We start from the raw sequence: 23329 nt of genomic DNA, 5'->3' as shown, positions 1-23329 counted from the left end.
AGGAAGTGCTATAGAAAGATCTTGAGAATAAGCTGGATCCAGAAAGTGATGAAGAAATCTATAGATGAATACAACCAAAAGAAAACCTGGTCCAGAAAATAATCAAAAGGAAACTACATCTATTTGGCCACATATGTAGAATGAACGATGAGAGGAAATTAAAAACGCTACTGTTTGGGATGATTAAAGGAAAGAACAAAAGAGGAAGACCAAACAGAGAATGGGGCAATGAAATTGTCAAATGGTGCAGGAAACTCTGTACACAAACTGAGTCATCTTGCACAAAATAGAATGCAATGGAAGAATTATATCAAGATGGCATCAGACACATACAGGTGTTGAACCCCATGGTTGTTGTTGATTGATTGTTGCTGAGTCTTCAGAAATAGTGTTCATCGTTAGGTTTTGGACACCAGTGTAGAAGGAATAGGGTGGGTGAGGGAACAGAGCCTTGTGAGACCCCTGTATTCAGGGGTGCACCGGCCATATGTGCAATGTGTGCGATGCAACAGGCACCAGGATAGTAAAGACACCAAAGAGGAGGAAATGCTTAAAAAAAACATTTTTTTAAAGTGATTTTTTTATTGGAGGGAGGGAATAGGGGCGCCAACTAAAGTTTTGCACACAGCCGCCGGACACTACTGGCGCCCCTGCCTGCATTGGTTGTATACTCAGAAGATAAGTAGCCATCCACCATCAACCAAAGTGAGCATCCAGTCAGGGTGGTAGACAAAATGATGGGAGTTTGTTTAATGGGATTTTGTGCCAGACCTGGTCAAAGGCCTTTGAGATACAAAGGGCAACCACTTTTCTATAGTATTTCTCCAGATATGGGTGACATACGTCAATAGATCACTTGTTGACCGACCATAATGAAACCTGACCATTTATTAACTGAGCATCTTTGAAATAGCATATGAGTTTGTGTTGTTAGCTCTTTTCATTACTTTGGAAAAAATTATGATTATTATTATTATTATATGGGTATCTCCATGGAGTCAGAAGACTCATCGTGGGAGACCCAAACTATAAAAATAATATCTATCATACCTCTTCTTGAATTCATTTACAGACGAAGTACTCACAACTGAGTCAAGCAATGCATTCCGTTCATTCACCACTCTCCAAGCAAAAAATCTACTTCTCACACCCTTGTTAACCACACTCTTCCTTAATTTCCAGGGATGACCTCTTGTTCTTCCATCACTATCACACAGCTGAAATATTTCCCCTGCATCAATATTAAAAAACCCTTTTAGTAATTTAAATGTGTCTATCATATCCCCTCTTCTCTGCCTATCAACCAACTGCTGTAATCCACAAACTCTCAATCTATCAATGTAGGAAGCATTTTTTACACCAATCACCAACTTCATCACTTTCCTTTGAACCCTCTCCACTACTTCTTCATCTCCAAGGAATCCAGACAACCAGACTTGAGCACAGTAATCCAGATGTGGAAGTATCAATGCCTTATAAAGAGGAATAATAACCTCTTTATCTCTGGATGTTAGTGTGTTCTTCAATAACCAAGTAATCCTATGTGCTATCTTGGACACAGCAATGTGCCCGGGGAATTTCAACTCACTATCCACCAACACACCCAAGTCCTTAACCTCATCAATCTCTTGGAGTATTGTTCCATCAATGTGGTACACAGCTGGTAATCTTTTAATCCCAAAATGCATAACTTTCCACTTTTCCACATTGAACTGACATCCATTATCTTTTGCCCATTTTGCCAGCTTATGTAAATCATCCTGCAAACTTTCAACATCTGCTTGATTTTTTATTGCACCACCCAACTTTGCATCATCAGCAAACAACTGAATATCTCCCTTAAAGTCATTTCCTGTATCATTTATGTACAAATTAAACAATAACGGCCCAAGCACAGAGCCCTGAGGGACACTACTGGTCACCTGCTTCATCCTGGACTCTGCTCCTCCATACACTACTTTCTGGTATCTCTCCATGTGTCACTCTCTTATCCATATCACCAGTTTGGTATCCAAACCCATTTGTTCTAATTTGCACAACAATATTCCATTGGATTTCATGTCAAAAGCCTTAGCAAAATCCAGAAGTATCACTGTGTAGCCATTCCCCTTGTCCAACTCAGATGTCACTCTATTATAAAAAGTTAATATATTACTAAGGCAGGATGGACCTTTAACAAAACCATGTTGGCCCCTATATAGAGTGTCATATTCTGATCCATCCATTCTTGAATTCTATCCTTAACCAATTTTCCAATACTTTTACCCCCACTCCCGAGATGGTGATTGGTCTGTAATTTAATACAGTCTTAGAGCCACCTTTATGCAAATATTTTGCCTTCCTTCCACTCCCTAGAGACCATACCAGAGTTCAAACTTAAGTTAAATAACCAAGTAAGAGGCGTTGACAATTCTTTTGCACATTCACGTAACACCTGAGCTGATATTCCATCTAAACTTACAGCAGTGTTTGCATTTAAATTCTGCAATATACTAAGTACCTCTGATTCATTAACTTCAATTCTCACATGAGTTATTGCTACAGGTACAGAGATATCCTCACTTGGGTGATAGACTTTTGAAAAGTGGTCACTCAGTAACTCTACTATGACATCTGATTTGGTCACCTTGATACCATCAGCACCCACTAAGGTTATCCTTCCAAAGTCATTCTTCCTTTTCCTTGCCACGTAGCAGAAGAATTCTTTGGAATTACCCCTGATCCCCTTGGCTAAGGTCTTCTCATAATCTGATTTAGCTTTTCTTACTATGCTTGGTAACCTTTCTAGCCTGAGCTTTGTACTGCTCATGAGTGCACTGATCACCTATCTCCTTGTAAATTCTCCATAACATTTTCTTTTTTTGAAGACCAAGCCTAATACTACTACTCATCCATCTACTCTGGAGCACAGATCTTTAAGACAGCTGGAAGAATGCTATTGGGACCAGGAGACTTTTTTGTATCAAATTTGAGGAACATTCTCCTGATCTATTTTTGATGAAAGGACACACTGAGCATTGGGTGTAGTGTGTGGGATGGTTGGGGGACATTTACCAAAATCAGCAATACTAGAATTGGAGAACTAAGCAGCCAAAAGATTGGCTTTTTCTGTGGGTGATGACACATCAGAGCCAATAGGACACAACATTTGTGGGAGCAGTGTTGAGCAGAAGTTACAGCCAATGGCTTGGTTAGAGACAAGAATGCATGTTATTTAACATGTCCACATGTTAAATAAAAATGATGGTCTAACTATTCCAAGAATGTGGAGGACCCATCTGCAACCTTCATAGCAACCACAATAGAAAAATCTCAATACAAGAAGACTTGAAGTGTTTTTTTTTTTTTTTGGAACATTCAATAGCAACCTGAACTGTACAAATCCAGAAGAAAATCATAGTATAACAATATGAACTGTACAATTTCAGAAGAATCTTAGTACATGAGGACTTTAGCAGAGTTTATTATAGTTTTCATTTATTTTATTTTATTTTTTATTCTTTATTTTTTATATTTAATTTTAATTTAATTTAATTTTATTTTAATTTTTATTTTTTATTTATTTATTTAATTTTAATTTAATTTAATTTTATTTATTTATTTATTTCACTTTTTTTATTTTTTTTTATCACTAGAGGTCAGGCTAAGAAAAAGATTAGTTAACAACGTAGATTTAATTTACCTTTATAGAGTGCAACAGCATGTAGCTTGGTTCCTATACACATGTATCCTTCTGATGATGACCTCAATACAGGAGTCGAAACGTTGTGTTATTTTATTCATAATTAGTAAAATAATCATTTCAACACGTGTTTTGTGTCCCTAAATTCTTAAATATGAATGTGTGCAAAGATGTTTAAAGATGTATAAGGCACTATAGAAGAATAGAGTCTGGCAAGTTCTCCAACTGTCATGCAGACTACAGACAAAATCTACACAAATGTTAGGAGTATCAGAGACAGAGGGGTAGAGTTTGTTGCTGTGGTCAATATGTTGGGACCTCAGATTGTAGGCATTAGTGAGACCAGCTATCAGAATAAGACTTACTAACAGGTATCGAGTGTAAAGGGTACAGTATTTTTAGGTAGGATAGGCAGGATAGGAGAGGAGGGGGGGGGGCATGCTGCTAATGATTTTGGAAGACTTGCATCCTGTTAGTGTTGAGACCCGTGATTGTAGTACTAGTAACAGTATTTCATGTGGCAGTGAATTTGAAGCCATCTGGTGTAAGGTGAAATCTAACAAGATCAATTATATAGTGGGGGTGTTGTTACAGACCTGGTGGATCAGATTCTAGTGATGAACAAATGCATCACCAAATAGAGACGATGGGTAGGAGAAGAAATAATGGGAGACTTTAATTATCCAAATATTAATTGGGTATCAGTAAAATCTCATGAGAAGAATGAAACTGAATTTATTGAGCTGTTGTGAGACAACTTCCTCAAGCAGCATGTGACAGAAGGAACTTGAGGTCAAAGAGTGCTAGATTTGATTATAGTGTCAGAGGGTGTTTTAGTTAAAGACGTAACTATTCTGCCTATGGTTGGTGATAGTGATAATGCGGTACTCACTTGGGAAGTGATGACTAAGTTTATGAATGTTACATTCAGAAAAGCTTACATGCTGAGCAACAAAGCAAGAAATTATGACCAACTGAGGAGTATACTGAGTTCAGCAGAACTCAGTATACTGTTCAACTGAGGTATCGGTTGTCGGATGGGAAGAATATCGACAATGGATGGGAAGCATTTTAAAAATACTTAAATGATGCAATATCAGAATGTGTCTCGAGAGTTCGAAGAATAAATAGGATTGGAGTTAAATGGATGTGCAATCTTATTAAGCAAGAGATGCGTAAGAAATGGGTGATGTGGAAGGAATACTTTGTGTATAAGGATGACGTCCGTTATGAAAATTATGAAGGGACTGGCATATGGCTGGGACATATTCGTGACTGTAATCCATGTGTGTTCACGGAGCTGATTTGCCTGTTCTGGGGGACAAAAAACACAAATTTCTGGGTGAAAAAAACCCCCTACCTCCGTATGAGACCAGCTAACTCACCTTTCATCGAAAGAGACCAGATAAAGGTTCCTCATATCACTGATGGGAATCGAATCTAGGTCTTTTCGACCAAAGGACTTTGTCTATACTGACTGAGCTACAGAGGCTCTTTCCATCTGTTTGCTCCAGTCTATATTACCATGATTACAATTGTCTATAATATCACCCTTTTCTTACTTGCTAGGTGAAGAGTGTGCATTATGATTCATCACTATTGCCATACTATGACCTTCCAACAGCACTCTCCAATTATAAGAAGCCCTGTGCCATATATCGTGTTTTGAACCTAAGAATTGAGTATGATAATGTTTGACATAACGTAGCATCCCTTTGGTGGCAAACAAGGCTAAAGAGTTCAGTACATAATGTTCTAGCACAACTTCTACAGTCATGGAAACCAAAATGAGAGAATTCACTGATGCACAATGTGCAGAATACACACCATGTTTCGGCAAACAAATATATCCTTCCCATGACAGTTTATTTGTTTGATTTCTGGGTTTCCTTTCACATTCGTGTTTCCCTCTTTTAATGATATTAGCCATATTTGATTTTGGATGCTCTAATGCTGCTTGATTGATGGTAACCTATGATATCATCCCAGAGAAATTGGATAATGTAAACCATGCTCCATTTTCAATATTTTTTAAACTACAGTTTTTAGAATGGTTCTAGCCATTAAGTGATAAAGACTACAAACAAATGGAATAAGCTGTAGCAAAAACTTGAATCAAAAAAAATCATACTTGGGAATCCAAGTGATTCATTATTCTTTTCATAAGTCATTTCAGGCCTTCAATTAGTGGTTTCACACTGTGCAATGAAATTCATCTCTGACCTAAAGCCAATCACAAACATCCAAACTCATGGTTAGATTTAAACCCAGAGCCTGCTGGTTGGAAAGTAGACATATTAACAACTTGGCAAACACCAGGCTAGCAAAATACTCATAAATTGCAGTAGCTGTGGTCCATAACTATCCTTGCATCTTATATTGAGTGTTCCATTCAAATTTGAAACCTGGGAAACTACTACTTTTTTTTTTTTTATCATTCTCACTATTACACTCTGGTGTGCCTGTATAAACACAATCACACCTGTATAAAACATACCACAATTGTATGCATAACTCTCCTACCAATCTCCTACCACTCACTTTTCCTTCACATTCTGACAGTGTCACTAATATCCTTAATCTTCTCTTCTGGGAAACATGATTCTTTCGATTTTTCGTACTATGCCTTCTCTTCCCATGCTATTCTCCCTTTTCTCTTATATACTACTTGCTAACCATTTTCCAGTTATTCAAGCTCACACTGTGTCCTGTGAAAGACTCCATGTAAGTGCATTACTTTCTCATTCTAATCATTCTCCTGATCCTAATCACCTAATCATTCTCTTAATCTTCCATTTGTTTCATGTCATCATTCATACATTGTCCATTCACTTATGCCCACTTTCACTACTCTATTTTCATCTATATTCTCTCTGACACTCACATTTTACAACGTTTATCAGTAACATTCATTACTCTACTCTACTATCATGTTTTTTTTACACAACCCATACTTTGCACTCACTTTCAGAGCACTTCTGATACTCTCATCATTCTTGCTTTCCATTTACAAATTTTCATCCTTTAAAAAAAAAAACACACGTTACTTCTATCAAATCTCTCATTAAATTTACCTAAGATGATGTCATAGCTGCCATTATAATAAATTTAGTTTAATCCTTTATCCAAGTGTAAGCAAACAAAGTGTGTATAATTATACAAAATTTGTATAATTATACATTATACAAATCCAGAGTAATTGAATAATAAGGTAAGACACCTTTTGGCAACTCGTATAGGTAAATATGACTCCTCCATTACTTCCACTTTAGTATCACCACCTCTGGGTCTGCCTCCCGCTGATGAGACCTCAATAAAGATCAAAACCGGTCTGGGTAGTGGCCCATCCCTTAATGCACAGCATTATACATGTCTGCAAGGAGATATGCTTTGCATTATGGGAGATACTAAGACAAGTGATGAGAGAGCTTAGTCCACCTTTACCACGAGTTGCCTCAGTCCTGAAGATACTTCAGGTGCAAACGTTTTTTGCTTACGCTTGGATAAAGGATTAAACTAAATTTATTATAGTCTAACCAAGTGGAAAAAATTTCCAACATAGCTGCCATTGTTCTATTATACATTGGTACCATATCAAACAATATACCACAAGGCCATAAGCAACTTTTTTAACAACTAAACAAGCACACTCATAAAATTTTGTTCTTTAAATACTGCAGTTACATGCAGTTACTGCAGTTGAATACAATAATTAATTACTTACTTTCGAACAAACAAACAAACAAAAAAAAACTTATCTTTATACAGAAGGTTAACTGGCAACAACTAACTGCATTAATGGGACATTAAAGTGCTTACCTTTCTAATAATAAATGGTGGGCGTTTCAAATGTTTTGAATCATATTTTTTTGATGTACAACAGTTCTTTAAATCTATTCGGGATGCTGTTTTCTCATGAGCAGAGTAGCTTTCCTACATAATTAAGCAAACAAAATAGCATTAAGACACACTTTTGCTCTCTCTCTCTCTCTCTCTCTCACACACACACACACAGTAATCTCACAATTATCCAACCGTCAAATATCTGAACCTTCAATTAACTGACCCTTCAGCTGGTTTCTGGTATGTCATTATATAACAGTATCATTAAATGATAGAGGCAAACTGAGGAGGAGGAGAGCATTAATAGCCAATGAGTCTATACGTAGATTGTGCAAAAGGAGTGATGTAGGATTTGTGGTCTCTGTTTGACACAAAGAAGGATTTGTACAATGCTGATGGACTGCATCTAATTGATTTTGGTGTTAGGTGTCTGGAGAGAGCTTTGTTCACTGAGGATGCTGAAGTGCAAATTCAAGGAAACTCAAACAATTAGGATGGAAGCAAGTGAGTTTGTGTGAAGGCACCCATGAAGTGAGTGAGTGTGTTGAGGAATATAGTCTCTCAAGCAAAAATATTGAATAGAGTAGTCAATTCAGAAAGTAAAGGTGGGTAGGGGACTAAAGGGATGCTGCAGTTTCTATACACTAACTTCTTGTTCCTGATACTTCCTGACAGAAGTATCAGGAACAAGAGAGAGGAGTTTTTTGGCACTGGTATGTTTAACCTTGCAAAAGGTTATAGCCATTAGTGAGATTTAGCTAACAGCTGATGATGTAGTTACAGGGAATGAATGTGAAGGGTTTAGTATTTTCAGGGAAGATAGAGGAGATAGGATGGGGGGAAGAAGTACTATGATAGCAGATGAATTGCAACCAAAAAGAATAGGAGATAGGCAGGAGGGTAGCTGTTCATTTGAAGCAATCTGGTGTGAGATTAAAGCTATTGGACAAAATATACAGTTGGTTGTTGCTATAGGCCAGGGAGTTCGACAGATGAACTGGAAGATATGCATCACCAAATTAGTACAACGAGTACAGGTCGAGTAATTATTATGGGGGACTTCGACTATGGAGATATACCATATATATCGGCATATAGGATGACCAGCATATAAGATGAGGCATAAATTTTAGGCTATTTTTAGGTTTTAAGCTTATGTCAGTTGTATAAGACGATCCCCCAATTTCTTCTTTGTATTAATGCACCGTTAGGTATTGTTGTTATATCCGTTATTTTTATATCTATGCATATCCGTTATTTTTTTGCATAGCATAGATTTAGTATTTATGCAAATTATCCTAATTAAAAGTGATTAGCCCTAATTTTAATTATTAATTTTGCTTTTTTTTTTAATTTTAGGATTATTAAAATAGTTATCATTTAAAATCATGGGACCAGCAACAAAAAGAAGAAAGTATAAAACTTCATTTAAAATAAGGGTAATTGAAATGGCAAAGCAAACTAATAACTGTGCTGCTGCAAGAAAGTTTGCCACAACCAAGAAGATGGTAAGAGAATGGAGGAAGAAAGAAGATATTTAAAAAAAATTGCCAAAGAAAAAATGTGTGATGAGAATGCAGGGATCATGGCTGCGACTGGAAAATCACATTGCAGAATGGGTATTCGAACAAAAGCAGAATGGTTATCTTGTTACAAGAAATATGATTAGAGCATATGCACTAAAATGGTCAAGATCGAATCCGGATGAAAGTATAAAATTTCAAGCTACTTCAGGATGGCGTAATCGTTTTATGAACAGACAAAATCTGGTGATATGACAAAAAATGAAAATTGCTCAAAAACTACCAGCAGATCTTGACCACAAACTTACCAGTTTCCATAAATTTATTATTCAGTTGAGACAAGAACATAAATTTCTTTTGTCAAATATTGGAAATATGGATGAAACTCCTATGAGCTTTGATATGATAAGCAATAAAACAGTGGAGTCTAATAAGTGTGTGCTAGTTCGAAGTACAGGTCATGAAAAAACAAGGTTTACGGTTGTGTTGTCATGTTTGGCTGATGGAACCAAGTTAAAACCAATGATCATCTTCAAACGTAAAACTAAACCTAAGATAAAATTTCCTTCAGGTGTTTTTGTACATTTTCACAAAAAAGGATGGATGGACAAAAATGGTATGAAATTATGGATAAATAATGTGTGGAACACACGAGTGGTATAATGAAGAAACGCAGTTTATTAGTATGGGATATGTTTTGTAGTCATCTAACTGAGAATACTAAAAGTCTTCTAGAAAAAAATAACACAAAAATTGATGTTATACCAGGTGGTTTAACTTCTATATTGCAACCACTAGATGTCTGCTTGAACAAACCATTTAAAGATTACATGCGAGAAGAGTGGAATAACTGGATGTTGACTAGTGAAAAATCATTTACAAATGGTGGATCTATGCATGCTGCATCACTTGATATGTTGTGCAATTTTGTGATCAAAGCATGGAATAAAGTAAAAGTAGAGACTGTAATAAAATCATTTAAAAAGTGTGGTATCTGTAATCTTATGGATGGTAAGGAAGATGATCTGTTGTGGGACACTGATGACGATGAAAACGAAATCAATTCACCAGATTCGAACTGGGATCCATATGACGATCATTTTAACAATGAATCTGAAGACTATTTTCAACATATGATGAAGAAAATTAACATGAAATTGAGATTACTAATTATTATTTGTTTTTTAAGACTTACATCTATTGTAATATTTTAAATAAATTTATGTAACAAAAAATTAATCTGATTTGTTTATAAACACTGCCTTTCTTATATAACGATGCATTGTAACTACCTAAATGTTCATCCAAGAAATTAAGCTTCCTTTTTATACTCAACCCATGATTTCGAGGGGTTTTCTGTAGTATTTGAGAGTCATCTTATATGCCAACATATATGGTACACTAGAAGGAAGAAAGATCACAAGGTAGGAGGGGAAATAGAATTTATACACCTGCTGAGAGATAATCACTTAAGGCAGCATGTGAAGGAGGGGACTAGATGTGGAAGAGTACGGACCTGGTCATAGGATCAGAAGAGCTATCCATAAGCAATGTGATAACATTGCCTCCAACTAGTAAAAGTGAGCATGTGGTCTTAGGAGATTGTAAAACATGAGGAATGTTCTATCAAGAAGGAGTATTTGTGGAACCAGAATGCAGGTGATTATGACCTGCTTAGGAAGAAGCTTAAATCCTAGGAAGAAGTCATAGCATAAAACACTGCAGGATAAGGATGTTAGTTATGCATGATATAGTTAAGTGTTATATAGAGGAAGCAGTATTAAATTGTATACCTAGGGTAATGAGGGTAAATCAGGTACGAGTTAGATGGATGAATAACATCATTAAGCACGAGCTGCAGAAGAAGAAAATGCTATGGAAGGTATATAAAGAGAAAGGTGACCAGCAAACTCATGAACAGTACAAGGCTCAGGCAAGAAGTGTGAACAGCATGGCAAGAAAGGCAAAAGCAGATTATGGATTATGAGAAGAATCTAGCCGAGCAGGCCAAAGGAAATCTCAAAAAGCTCTTTCATTACATGACAAGTAAGAGGAAGAATGACTATGGAATATCAACCTAAATGAGTGATGATGGTCACGAGGAAACAGAAGTGGATAAAATAGTTGAATTACTGAGTAACCATTTTGCAAGGGTATATCATCCTAGTGAGGTTATTACTTTAACTTATGTGACAGACACTAATATGGGAACAGAGATGAATAAATTGGAGGTTCTTAGTAATATTGCAGAATCTCAATGTAAATACAGCTGTGGGATTAGATTGGATATCAGCTAGAGTTTTGCAAGAGAACTGGCAATGCCTTCGACTAGTCTGTTTAATTTAAGTCTCAGCTCTAGTAGAGTTTCAAGGCAGTGGAAAGAGGACAAAATAATTTCTTTTGAAATTACTAGACTAAAGTACTAGAAAAATTGGTAAAAAAGAGAATTCAAGAATGGGTTAATAAAAATATGATACTGTATGAGGATCAACATGGCTTTGTGAAGGGACGGTCATGCCTTAGTAATTTGCTAACTTTTTTTTTTATAATAGAGTAACAGCTAAGTTGGATAAAGGAAATGGCTACACAATGATTTTACTAGATTTTGCAAAGGCATTTGACAGAATACCACATGGAACCCTGTTACACAAATTAGAACAAATGGGGATGTATATGACACTGGTTAAGTGGATAAGAGGGTGGCTGCTGGACAGATATCAAAAAGTGGTAAATGGAGGAGCAGAATCAATGTAAAAACAGTGATTAGTGTTGTGCTGCAAGACTCACTGCTGGGACCATTGCTGTTTAATTTGTACATGAGTGAAGATTATGAGAAGGAAATAACCCGAAAGGTTATTTCCTATATCAGCTATGTGATATAGGAAATAGCCTAAAAAGAAATATTCAGTTGTTTGATGATGATGAGAAAATAGGGAGTATGGTCAAAAGTTAATGGGTATCAGTTTAATGTTGAGAAATGTAAAGTTATGCATTTTGAGATAAAATAGATTACAAGCCGTGTATCACATATACTCCAGGAAATAACTGAAGCTAGAGATTTAGGAGATAGAAAGTTAAAGTTTAGATGATATATTGCTAAGGTAGCCCATAAGATTACTTGGCTATTAAAGAACACATCAACAAGTAGAGATAAGGAAGTTGGCATTTCTCTTTATAAGGCCATGATATGCCCATATCTGGATTACTGTGCTCAAGTCTGGTATCCTGGGTTTCTTGGGGGATGAGGAAATGGTGGAGAAGTTTCAAAGCAAGTGACCAAGATGGTGAGTGGCCTATGGAATGTTCCCTATGATGATAAATTCAAGGTATGTGGATTGCAAAAGTTGGTCGATAGGAGAAAAAGAGGAGATTATTATTATTATTATTACGTGACACCTCCAGGGAGACTCATCAAGGGAGGACACCTACTCTCCAACTCTCTCTCTCCATCAACTACAATAAACTGCACTGCACCAATGCCATCTAGCGCCACTACCACCAGTAGTATTTTCATAGACAATCACAAACATCCATACCCACGACAGGATTTGAACCCGTAGCCTTTTTTGGCTGGAGAGCGGATACGCTAACCACTCGGCCAACCAGGCCAGTACATGATAACATATGCCTTTGCTTTCTTGTTATATTTATGTAGAAATTTTTGTTTGCAATTGCAACATTCCAAAACAGATTTTAAAAGTTCAAAACAAAAGAAAGCAAATAATTATTTAAATTATACTGCATCTCAGATTCATGATTCCTTGGAAATAATATATAAAAACATATGTATTATGTATGCAACCACCGTACATAACTTACTTTCTAGCTGTAGAATCATCAGTAATTTTGTCGCGTTATTTTTGGGCCATCTGGTCAAATAAGTCACTGCTTACTTGCTTCTCCAAACGTTTAAGTTGCTTAAAGGGTTTTATAAGATAGATGCAGGGGAAATGTTTTAGCTTCACTAGAGGGACCAGAACAAGGGATCATCCCTGGGAATTGAATAAAGGTGTGGTTAGTAGAGGTGTGAGGAGTAAATTTTTTTCTTCTAGTGTTGTGAATGATTGGAATGGGTTGCCAGAGTCAGTAGTGAGTGCTTTGTCTGGTAATGGGTTCAAGGAGAAGTATGATAGATTAGGTCTCCCGTGATGAGTCTTCGAACTCCATGGAGGTGTCATAATAATAATAATAATAATAATTAACCAACCCTTCAATTATACAACAGACAAATGAATTTCCCACTGTGGTCAGATAACTGAGGGACTACTGTACTATAAATAATGCCACAAAACTTAATAAGACCTTTTCACAATGTATGGAAATAAAAATACATATTCATCATAATCCTTGAAACAAAAATAATAGTTTTCCTGTAACAAATGAAGATTAACATTTTAAAAAGAATGCTTAATTTCAGAACAGAATATAGAAAACTAAACTACTATCGATATAATCACTTCATTAACAAACTACATTGTATAACTGCATTTAACATCAAGTGTAATCTCACAGGAAATCATGTTTTAAATAGAACATTATATTATTTTTTTTTTAACTGTAATAACATTTTATTTATCATCTTACAGAGTATTTAATTACATATATACAATAAAGCATACTATTACATTTTTTGTTCAGTACAAAATGTAGAGTACATTGATTTTTTTTTTTTTTCTACAGTGAATTTCATATAAATTTTTCCGTTTTTTTGTATTCAAAAATGTGTTAATAATAGTTACTATAGATGGTAATTTATAGTTTGCAAATGGATAAGATTACATTTTTTAACAACATTTATAGTATAACAGTAAGTTATATATATTTTACAATTTTTGCTTTTTAATGTTTTTAACCACTGTAACTACAGCACTTTAATTCAATGTAATAAATAATTCTTTTTTTTTTTTTTTTTTGTTGATCTCAGTTGAGATGTAGTGTCTCTGCTTGCATCCTCGAAACTTTTTTTAATGAGCTTATCTGAGGATGACACCGGTTATATATATATATATATCTATCTAACCAGTTAGATATGTATATATATACAGGGTGTTCGGGATAAATTTGACAGTTTTGTAAGGAAAAAGAAAATCTTCTTTGTATCTATTAAATTTAATGAATTGACAAAAAAACATTACAGGCAGAGTTAATTACAATACTATCAACAAGATTTACTCAAAATAACCACCATTAGCATCGATCACAGCTTCAATTCTGCTTCGGAACCTCGAACAAGCTGATGCTACAGTCTCCCTGGGAAGGGCCGCAAAAACTGTTTTAATTTTATCCATTAACTGGGCTTTTGTATTACTGGAAGTGCGATTGGTGTCTTTTTCAACTGCGCCCCATACAAAATAATCCATGGGGTTAAGGTCTGGGGAGTTTGGAGGCCAAACATTTGGACTGGTGAAGTCGTAGAAATTTTCAGACAACCATTTTTGACTTTTCCCAGAGGTGTGGCAAGGGGCCGAATCCTGCTGCCATACATACGGCCTACCATTGGCTACCCTTGTTATCCAGGGCTTGACTACAGTTAGCAACTCCACGAACAAAGCCCGAATTCCAATGCCAGGGTTCTTCAACACCTGTTCCTGCAGATTTGCGAGGAATTCTGCTGTACGAACGCAATCAGATCGTCTGCTAGGGATCTTTCTTCTTGCTACATCCTCGTAGTCACCATTGCAAGTCTCTAGTTCATGCCTGATTGTTTTTACTGTATTCAGGGAGCATTGGGCAGCAGTCGTAATATCCTTATTTTGATGGCGGGCACGAATCATCATGATACAAATTATTCTCTTCCATGATTCAGGTGGGTTCCAGCTATCCATCCTTTCTGACATCTTGTATATGAATGAAGAAGGGTCCAAACTTTTAAATGAAGAGAAGTGTGTGTTAATACACGTAACTTACGGAAAAATATAATTAATTATAAATATGTCAAATTTATCCCGAACACCCTGTATATATATATACAGTATATATACGTAGGCTGTTCAATAAGTAATAAGACTAATTTTACTGTCGCAAAACCACCCATCACAATATTAATTTCTTTGGAATAAAGAAATGTTGCTGTCTGTATTAACAAAAGAGGTTGATAGATGGCATATACGGGCTGATGTGCCAGAGTGTCACATGACTAAACACAAGCTTGTTTCGGCGCGCCTACGAGGGATTAAATTTTGTGTGCGTTTGCAAAAATCGGCATTGGACAAGCTTAAGAAGTTGTTGCCTTCTTGTTCCAGTCTTTCTTTCCATTCTGTGCACACATCCACTCGATGCTGCATTTGCTCCGGTGTCAAGAGTTTGGGAATCCATCGGGTGCAAACACATTTCAGTCCCAAATGAGTGAACATTTCCCACAGAAATATTCAGGACAACATGCAGCTGGCATACTGTAATTCTGCGATCCTCCTTGATGATAATTACTGCTGTGTTGATCATTGTCTCTGTGATAGACGTTGAAGGTCTTCCCTCACGTTCAAGATCTTCCACATTTTGCCTTCCTAAGTTTTATGCCAGCGAAAAACACTTGCCCTCGACATTGCTTCATCGTGGAAAGCTTCGCATATCATGTTAAAAGTGTCCGATGCTGATTTTTGCAAACGCACACAAAATTTAATTGCATAACGCTGTTCCAAGGACGCTTTCATTTCGAAGAGTGGTCGCGCCTCGTAGGCGCGCCGAAACACGCTTGCGTTTAGTCATGTGACACTCTGGCACATCAGCCCGTATACGCCATCTATCAACCTCTTTTGTTAATACAGTCAGCAATATTTCTTTATTCCAAAGAAATTAATATTGTGATGAGTGGTTTCGCCACAGTAAAATTAGTCTTATTACTTATTGAACGGCCCTCGTATTTATTGATTTGATTGCTGTGTTGGAAGTATTCTGATGTTTAATGTCTGGAGGTTAAATGGATGATCTGAAAGGTTTGATCAAAGTGAAATTGCTGGTTTGTTCTGGTTCATGTGTAGAGGCTTAAGTGCTGTGAGGACATCATGTTCGAGGCTTAATGGATTTTTTACAACACTCAAAAAAGGATTAAAATAGAATTTAATACGTCCTATATTTCGTCCTAGTCACTAGGACATCTACGGGGATTACAAAAACAACTAATGTAACATGCACACAAATATCATACAATACTAAGCCCAACCACGTGGGTGACACTAAAGTCCTATCTAGGTGGAGTGCCCTCTAAGGGCGGTAGTAGAGAGAATTGGAGAGGAAAGTGCTGTGTATGTGGTTAAGCTCAGTAGTGAGCGCAGTTCCACTGGAACAAGGATTGTGGGCTCTCTTGGTAAGAGTTTTAATAATGCCATATTGTTGAGAGGGGTAGTGGTGGTGGGAGAGTTTGTGAATGTATCTGCCTGTGTGTGTGGGTTTTCTGTATACAGTGAAGGCAAGTGTATCATTAAGCAGGCGTGTGACTAAGGTGTCTAGGAAGGGTAAACAATTGTTCTTTTTCTTTTCCATAGTAAACTGGATTCTTGGATGTAGGCTATTGAGATGACTGAGGAAGGAGTCTAACGTGTCTGGGCCATGAGGCCAAATAGAATCACAGTATCAAAAAAATAATCAGTTCCTCCTCCATTCCCCGTCCTTCTCGTCAACAAGATTTTAAAAATGCCATCACCATACCCTACATCTGTGGCACATCCAAAAAAATAGCCAAGATTCTAAAAAAGTACAACCTACACACAGCATATAAGCCCCACCGCAAACTTGCTACCCTTATCCATTCTACAAAAGATCAGCTCTCTCCTCTCTCTCTGCCTGGAGTTTACAAAGTACCCTGTTCCTGTAAGCTGGCGTACTTTGGAGAGACAGGCAGATCAGCATCCATCTGCCTGGAGGAACACAAGTCTGACATCTGTAAACACAACTATAGTCATTCAGGCTTGGCTGACCATGTTTTGGACACCACCCACAGGGTATCATGGAAGAAAACCACCATGCTCCACCACAGCAAATTCAAAAAAGAGAGACTTTTCTTAGAAGCAGCAGCAGCTCTCAGAAACCAACCAAATCTTAATAAATACGGTTGCATTAAGTTTCCGAAGATTTGGGCACTCATCACCAGAGGTCCCACCTTACATTCCAGGCCACCTACTACCACCCTTAGAGGGCTCTCCACCTAGATAGGACTTTAGTGTCACCCACGTGGTTGGGCTTAGTATTGTATGATATTTGTGTGCATGTTACATTAGTTGTTTTTGTAATCCCCGTAGATGTCCTAGTGACTAGGACAAAATATAGGACGTATTAAATTCTATTTTAATCCTTTTTGAGTGTTGTAAAAAGTCCATTAAGCCTCTAACATGAGACTTGTTCTGGTGTTATTGCATCTGTCTTGATGGTTCACATTCGTTTTTATTGTGGTCTTCGTTTTGAACTAATTAGGAGACTTTTTTTTTTTTTGTGGCAGCCTTTCTATGTCTTCTGACCTTTTAATTTGTATCGGCTTTGAAGTTTGTGACTTCCTCAAGAATATCTGGCGTACTTTGGACAGACAGGCAGATCAGCATCCATCTGCCTGGAGGAACACAAGTCTGACATCTGTAAACACAACTATAGTCATTCAGGCTTGGCTGATCATGTTTTGGACACAGGGTATCATGGAAGAAAACACCATGCTCCACCACAGCAAATTCAAAAAAGAGAGACTTTTCTTAGAAGCAGCAGCAGCTCTCAGAAACCAACCAAATCTTAATAAATACGGTTGCATTAAGCTTCCAAAGATTTGGGAAACACTCATCACAAGAGGTCCCACCTTACATTCCAGGCCACCTACTACCGCCCTTAGAGGGCTCTCCACCTAGATAGGACTTTAGTGTCACCCACGTGGTTGGGCTTAGTATTGTATGATATTTGTGTGCATGTTACATTAGTTCTTTTTGTAATCCCCGTAGATGTCCTAGTGACTAGGACGAAATATAGGACGTATTAAATTCTATTTTAATCCTTTTTGAGTGTTGTAAAAAGTCCATTAAGCCTCTAACATGAGATTTGTTCTGGTGTTATTGCATCTGTCTTGATGGTTCACATTCGTTTTTATTGTGGTCTTCTTTTTGAACTAATTAGGAGACTTTTTTTTTTTTCACTGTGGCAGCCTTTCTATGTCTTCTGACCTTTTAATTTGTATCGGCTTTGAAGTTTGTGACTTCCTCAAGAATATCTTGGCATCTCTGATCCACAAAAATTGGTTAATTTTTTTTCTGTTTTTGCTTTTCTTGCAATAATAATAATAATAATAATAATAAATATTTTATACGTACAATAAGCATTTTGTGTGACATTGCACCTTATAATTTTACAGAGTTCAGCACTAATTGCTGCAATTCCTACATTGGATTTCAATTAAAATTTTTAATAATACTTTTTTGTCTTTATATTATGTATTTACAACACATGTTTTTCTAATATTAATAATGTAGATTATACAGAATTTTTTGTATAATTTTTTATTTTTTATTTTATTTTTATTTTTTAAAGTTTGAGAAAGAGTGATTATACATACAAATTTCTGCATTTGCTTATAAGGATTACTTGTAGATGAGTGAGGCAAGTTAATCCCACCTCCTTCAAAGCTTGGGTTAGCTTTTATGAAGAGAGTGGGATTTAGCCCTGACTATTTGTGTTGTTGCTACTGTTTATGTATGGGATGTAGGCATTGGATGCTAGTGATTTGTGATGTATATTAGTGTTAATGGTTTCTTAACTTTGTTGGTATATTTTCTAGAGTTCATTTTTTAATGTTCTGTAGTTATCTACTTGTTTTAACTTTCTTGGTAGGTTGTTGAGTTGCGTGGGTATCTGATGTGATCTCACAAAAGAACCGTATGAGTTGTTGAAGGGTGTGGGATGTAGAGGGTTGTTGTAGGTTGTGTCTGTTGTTTCGATAAGTGATGTTGAAGTAATTCCTTGTTAATGTCATGTAGTGTTTCAGGTTTTTAATGCTCAGAATTCTGTGTTCGCCATGTGCTTGTTGGATATTGGTTGTTGCATGTAAGGTGTCCAGATCACTGTTGACATGATTTTCCTGTGTAGTGTTTCTAATTTTGTTAGGTGGCTGTTTCATGTATTTGCATAGACTGTTATTCCGTATCTGAATAGGGATTTGCAGATACCGTGATATAGGAGTTTTTTTATGTTGGGTGGAATAATGTCTTTAACTTGGAAGAGTTTTGCTGCGATGATCCGGAGTTTGGTGTATAGGTATTCTATATGTTTTGTCCATTTAAGGTGGGAATCTATATAGAGACTGAGGTATTTTGCATGTGTTACAGGTTTGATTTCGGAACATTGGCAGGTATTTTTGTTGTTAATTAATGCAGCGGTATGTGTGACAATGTATCGATAATGATGTGGGGCGTATGATTTTTGGGTTGTGTATTATCAACATCTGTGTTTTGGTGCTGTTGATTAGCATTGTGTTTTGGTGGAAGTATGTTGTGATTTCATTTAGGTCTTGTTGTGCTTTGCAGAGAGGTGTGTTAATGTCTGTGTGGATTGCTAGTAGTGCAGTGTCATCTGCGTATTGAAATATTTGACTTCTTATGGATATGTTATGAACATTGTTAATGTATATGTTGAATAGAGTGAGTGATAATATGGCACCTTGAGGTACACCATGTTTTACTTGTATACTCCGACTGTGACATGTACCTATTTTTGTTACTTGTGTTCTGTTTGAGAGGTAGTTCTTGAACCATGTATGCAGTGTTCCTCTTATACCTATTGAGTATAGTTTGGTGAGTAGCATGTCATGTTCAAGTGCGTCAAATGCTTTGGTTATGTCAAGCAGTATACGGACAATGTACTTGTTTTTGTCGAGAGCTTTGTTTATTGTGTCAGCGATGTCTTCTAATAAAGTAATGGTGCTTTTTGTTTTCTGAAAGCCGTATTGGTTTTATGAGATGATGTTGTACTTCTGTAAATAGTTTTGTAGTCTGGTGCGTGTTATTTTTTCTAGAATTTTTGAGATGACTGGTAGTGTAGCTATTGGTCTGTAGTTCTGAGTGTCATTTCTTTTGCCATGTTTGTATATTGGCGTAATTACTGCAGTTTTTAGTTGTTTTGGAATAATGCCTGTGTCAAATATTATGCTCACGAGTTTCAAAAGTATTGGATTTATTTGTTCAAAGTGTGTTAGAAGGTCTGTGAGTCTTATTTTGTGTATTCCTGGAGTGGTCTTTGGTTTTAGTTGTAGGAGTGCTTCTTTCAGTTTCTGTTTTGTTATGGGTGGAAAATACATTGTTTGTTGTTGACTTTGTGTCGGTAAGTTTTTTGTTGATCGCTGGTAGTTTGTCTTTTTTGAGTTGTGTGATGTTGTTTGTGAAAGCATGGTTGAATGAGTCTGCTAGTTCCTCTTGGTTTGTGTCCTGACCAAAACTTTTTGCAATAAAATCTTGTGCTGAAGTTTTCTTTTTTTGGGTTACTAATTCGTTGAGTGTAGCCCATGTTTGCTTAATGTTGTCGTAATATTCCATGAATTTTTGGAAGTAGTAGTGTCTTTTAGCCCTACGAATATTTGTTATTAGTTTATTTTTTGTGTTTTTGTATAAGGTTTGTAAATGTGTGTAACTGGGTGACTTTTTAAGTTTTTTCCATAGATTTTCTTTTACAGTAATAGTATTTAGTATGTTGTCATTTATCTATGGATTGTTGCCTGTTTGTCGCCTTGTTGTGTATGTGGTTAAGCTCAGTAGTGAGAGCGGTTCCACTGGAACAAAGATTGTGGGCTCTCTTGGTAAGAGTTTTAATAATGCCATATTGTTGAGAGGGGTGGTGGTGGTAGGAGAGTTTGTGAATGTATCTGCCTGTGTGTGTGGGTTTTCTGTATACAGTGAAGGCAATTAGTTTATAATAATAAAATTATATATAAAATAATAAAATTAGTTTAATCCTTTATCCAAGTGTGGATTAAACTAATTTTATTATACTCTAACCAAGTGAAAAATAAACTTTCAACATCTTTCTCTAAATCCAGAATAATTTATTAAAAAAGGGTGGCACACCATTTGGCAACTCCTATAGGTAGAGATGACCTGCTAATGCTTCTGTCTGGTATCTCCACTTGGGCCTGGCTCCCACTGAAGAGACCTCAATAAAGGTCGAAACTAGTCTGGGTAGTGGCCCTTCCCTTAATGCATAACATTAGACATATCTGCAAGGAGTTGTGTTTTGCATTATAGGAGATACTGAGATAGGAGTGTTGGTAGCTTGCTCCACCTTACCCCAGTCCTGAAGATACTTTCAGGTGCAAACTTTGTTTGCTCTCACTTGGTTAAAGGATTAAACTAATTTTATTATACTCTAACCAAGTGAAAAATAAACTTTCAACATCGACTGCTAATACTGATCCTCTCTAATTCCCTGCACATAATTCGGTGGGACATGGGTCAGGAACAGCCTTCATTAAATTTGGTCAATTGCTGCACACAGGAAGACAGCAATCTCGTTTTTCCTGATAGACGTCTTAGGACCACAGTTACACTTCTTAAACAAGCAATGGGGTTACTTTTCCACTGATTAAACAACCGGGTTATCTCACCTTCTGAGAAACCAGTCAGCTCGCTGTTTTCAAAATCATGGTTCCAGCCAGATGGGCACTCATAATAAGCTCTTTATTCAACTCTGAAAGATTCTTTGTTTTCCCATTGTGATCAAAACCATTGATGATTACTGATCAGCAGTCAGTAATCATCAATTAGGGATAAAATATTTGCCTAGAACACGTGATGATGCAGGACTAAGTATTTTGCATATAAGCTGTGTAGGTGTTGTTTACATACTCAGCATAAATGTTTCTAATTCAGTGGCTGTTATATGTATAAATATCTGAAAAAAAGGTACATTTCTTCAACAAACCTAAAATAAGTATATAGCTCAATTATAATCTCTGCAGTTCTTTATGGAATAGAGACTTAGGTTGTGAAACAAAAGAAGAAAAAAAGATTAACAGATTTTGAAGATAGGTGTTTGGGAAAAACAAATAAAATAGTATGGATTGAATGAAAACTAATGAGATCAGAAAATAATTAAATATTCCATAAAGAATCAGAGAAAAACAGTTACAATGGTGTGAGCATTTATACAGCATATCCACATATTGTTTGCCTATGAATATTACAGTGATGCCTATATTATCTAGTTTATTTATTATTATTATTTAAGACAAGCTTTATAAACTCACATGGGAACTAATCAAAAGAAGGCAAATGGAAAAACACAGACACAGGGGCTGAAGAATATAAGAGATTACATAGAGAAGTCAGAAGAGCCACCATTAAGAAGGACAAGTTTTGTACTAATAAATGTGAAGAGATAGAGTTCCAGATGAGGAAGCACAATTATAAAAGGTTGTTTCATTTAGTTTGTGACCTGCACAAATTTAAGCCCAAACTGAATGTCATCAAAGATAGGAATGGAGTACTACTAACAGAAGAATTAGAAATCAAAAACAGATGGAAATACTGTAAGGAACTGTACAACATAGTGGATAAAGAAAATTTGGAGGAGCCCTCTCACCGGGAAAATTTCGATTCGGAGCCTCCTCCACTTAGGCATGAAGTTGAAAGAGCATTTAAGCAGCTTAACAGCAATAAGGCCCCAGGGGCAGATGGAATCCTAGCAGAGTTAATTAAGGCCACAGGGAATGGAGGGATAAGAGTGTTTCATAGATTGATTACAAGGATATGGAAGACAGGATCTAGAGACTGGAAAAAGTTGTTTTTCACCACTGCATAAGAAGGGAGATATGAAGGATTGCAATAACTTTAGAACTATTAGTTTAATCTCTCATACAAGCAAGATTTTATTGAAGATTAGGCTAAATAGGATTGAGGCCAAAGCTGAGGCAGAGATGCCCGAGGAACAAGCAGGTAAAGACACCAGAGATCAGATCCTTTGCCTTAGACAGATCATAGAAAAGTATAAAGAGTTTAGACCCTATGGTAATGTGTTTCTTAGACTACTCTAAAGTTTTTGACTGTGTTCCTTGGGAAACTGTGGGAAGTATTGAAAAGAATGGGTTTTCCCTCAGCACACTAGCAGGTTGATAGCTAACTTGTACAGGGAGCAAGAAGCCAAGGTAAGAACAGGTGTTGGATTAGCTGATTGGTTTCAGGTTGGAAAGGGAGTTAGGCAAGGATGTTTATTTTCTCCTCAGTTGTTTAGTATCTATGCTGAGGACATTATGTGTGAAGTATTGGATGAGCTCAAGACAAAAATTAGGATAGGTGGTAAATTGATCAGTAATCTCAGGTATGCTAAT

The 23329-nt window shown here is 36.5% G+C and overlaps 1 protein-coding gene across 8 annotated transcripts in view; it reads right to left on the bottom strand.

The window, feature by feature from the left end:
• The window catches only part of LOC150095411 (spermatogenesis-associated protein 6), a 523112-nt gene that overhangs the window by 212723 nt on the left and 287060 nt on the right, over positions 1-23329 (bottom strand). For all 8 annotated transcript variants that reach the window (XM_090410322.1, XM_090410323.1, XM_090410320.1 and 5 more), the window contains one exon: positions 7502-7615. In XM_090410322.1, coding sequence (XP_090266448.1) covers positions 7502-7615 — 114 coding nt within the window. The remainder of the gene's footprint in view (positions 1-7501; positions 7616-23329) is intronic.

This window comes from Typopeltis vanoorti, chromosome 20 (genome assembly GCF_054136105.1).
Source record: "Typopeltis vanoorti isolate ZY-2024b chromosome 20, IOZ_Tvanoo_1.0, whole genome shotgun sequence".
Classification (NCBI taxonomy): domain Eukaryota; kingdom Metazoa; phylum Arthropoda; class Arachnida; order Uropygi; family Thelyphonidae; genus Typopeltis; species Typopeltis vanoorti.
Note: the sequence above shows the minus strand (reverse complement) of the source record. Positions and strands in the feature narration are given on the sequence as shown.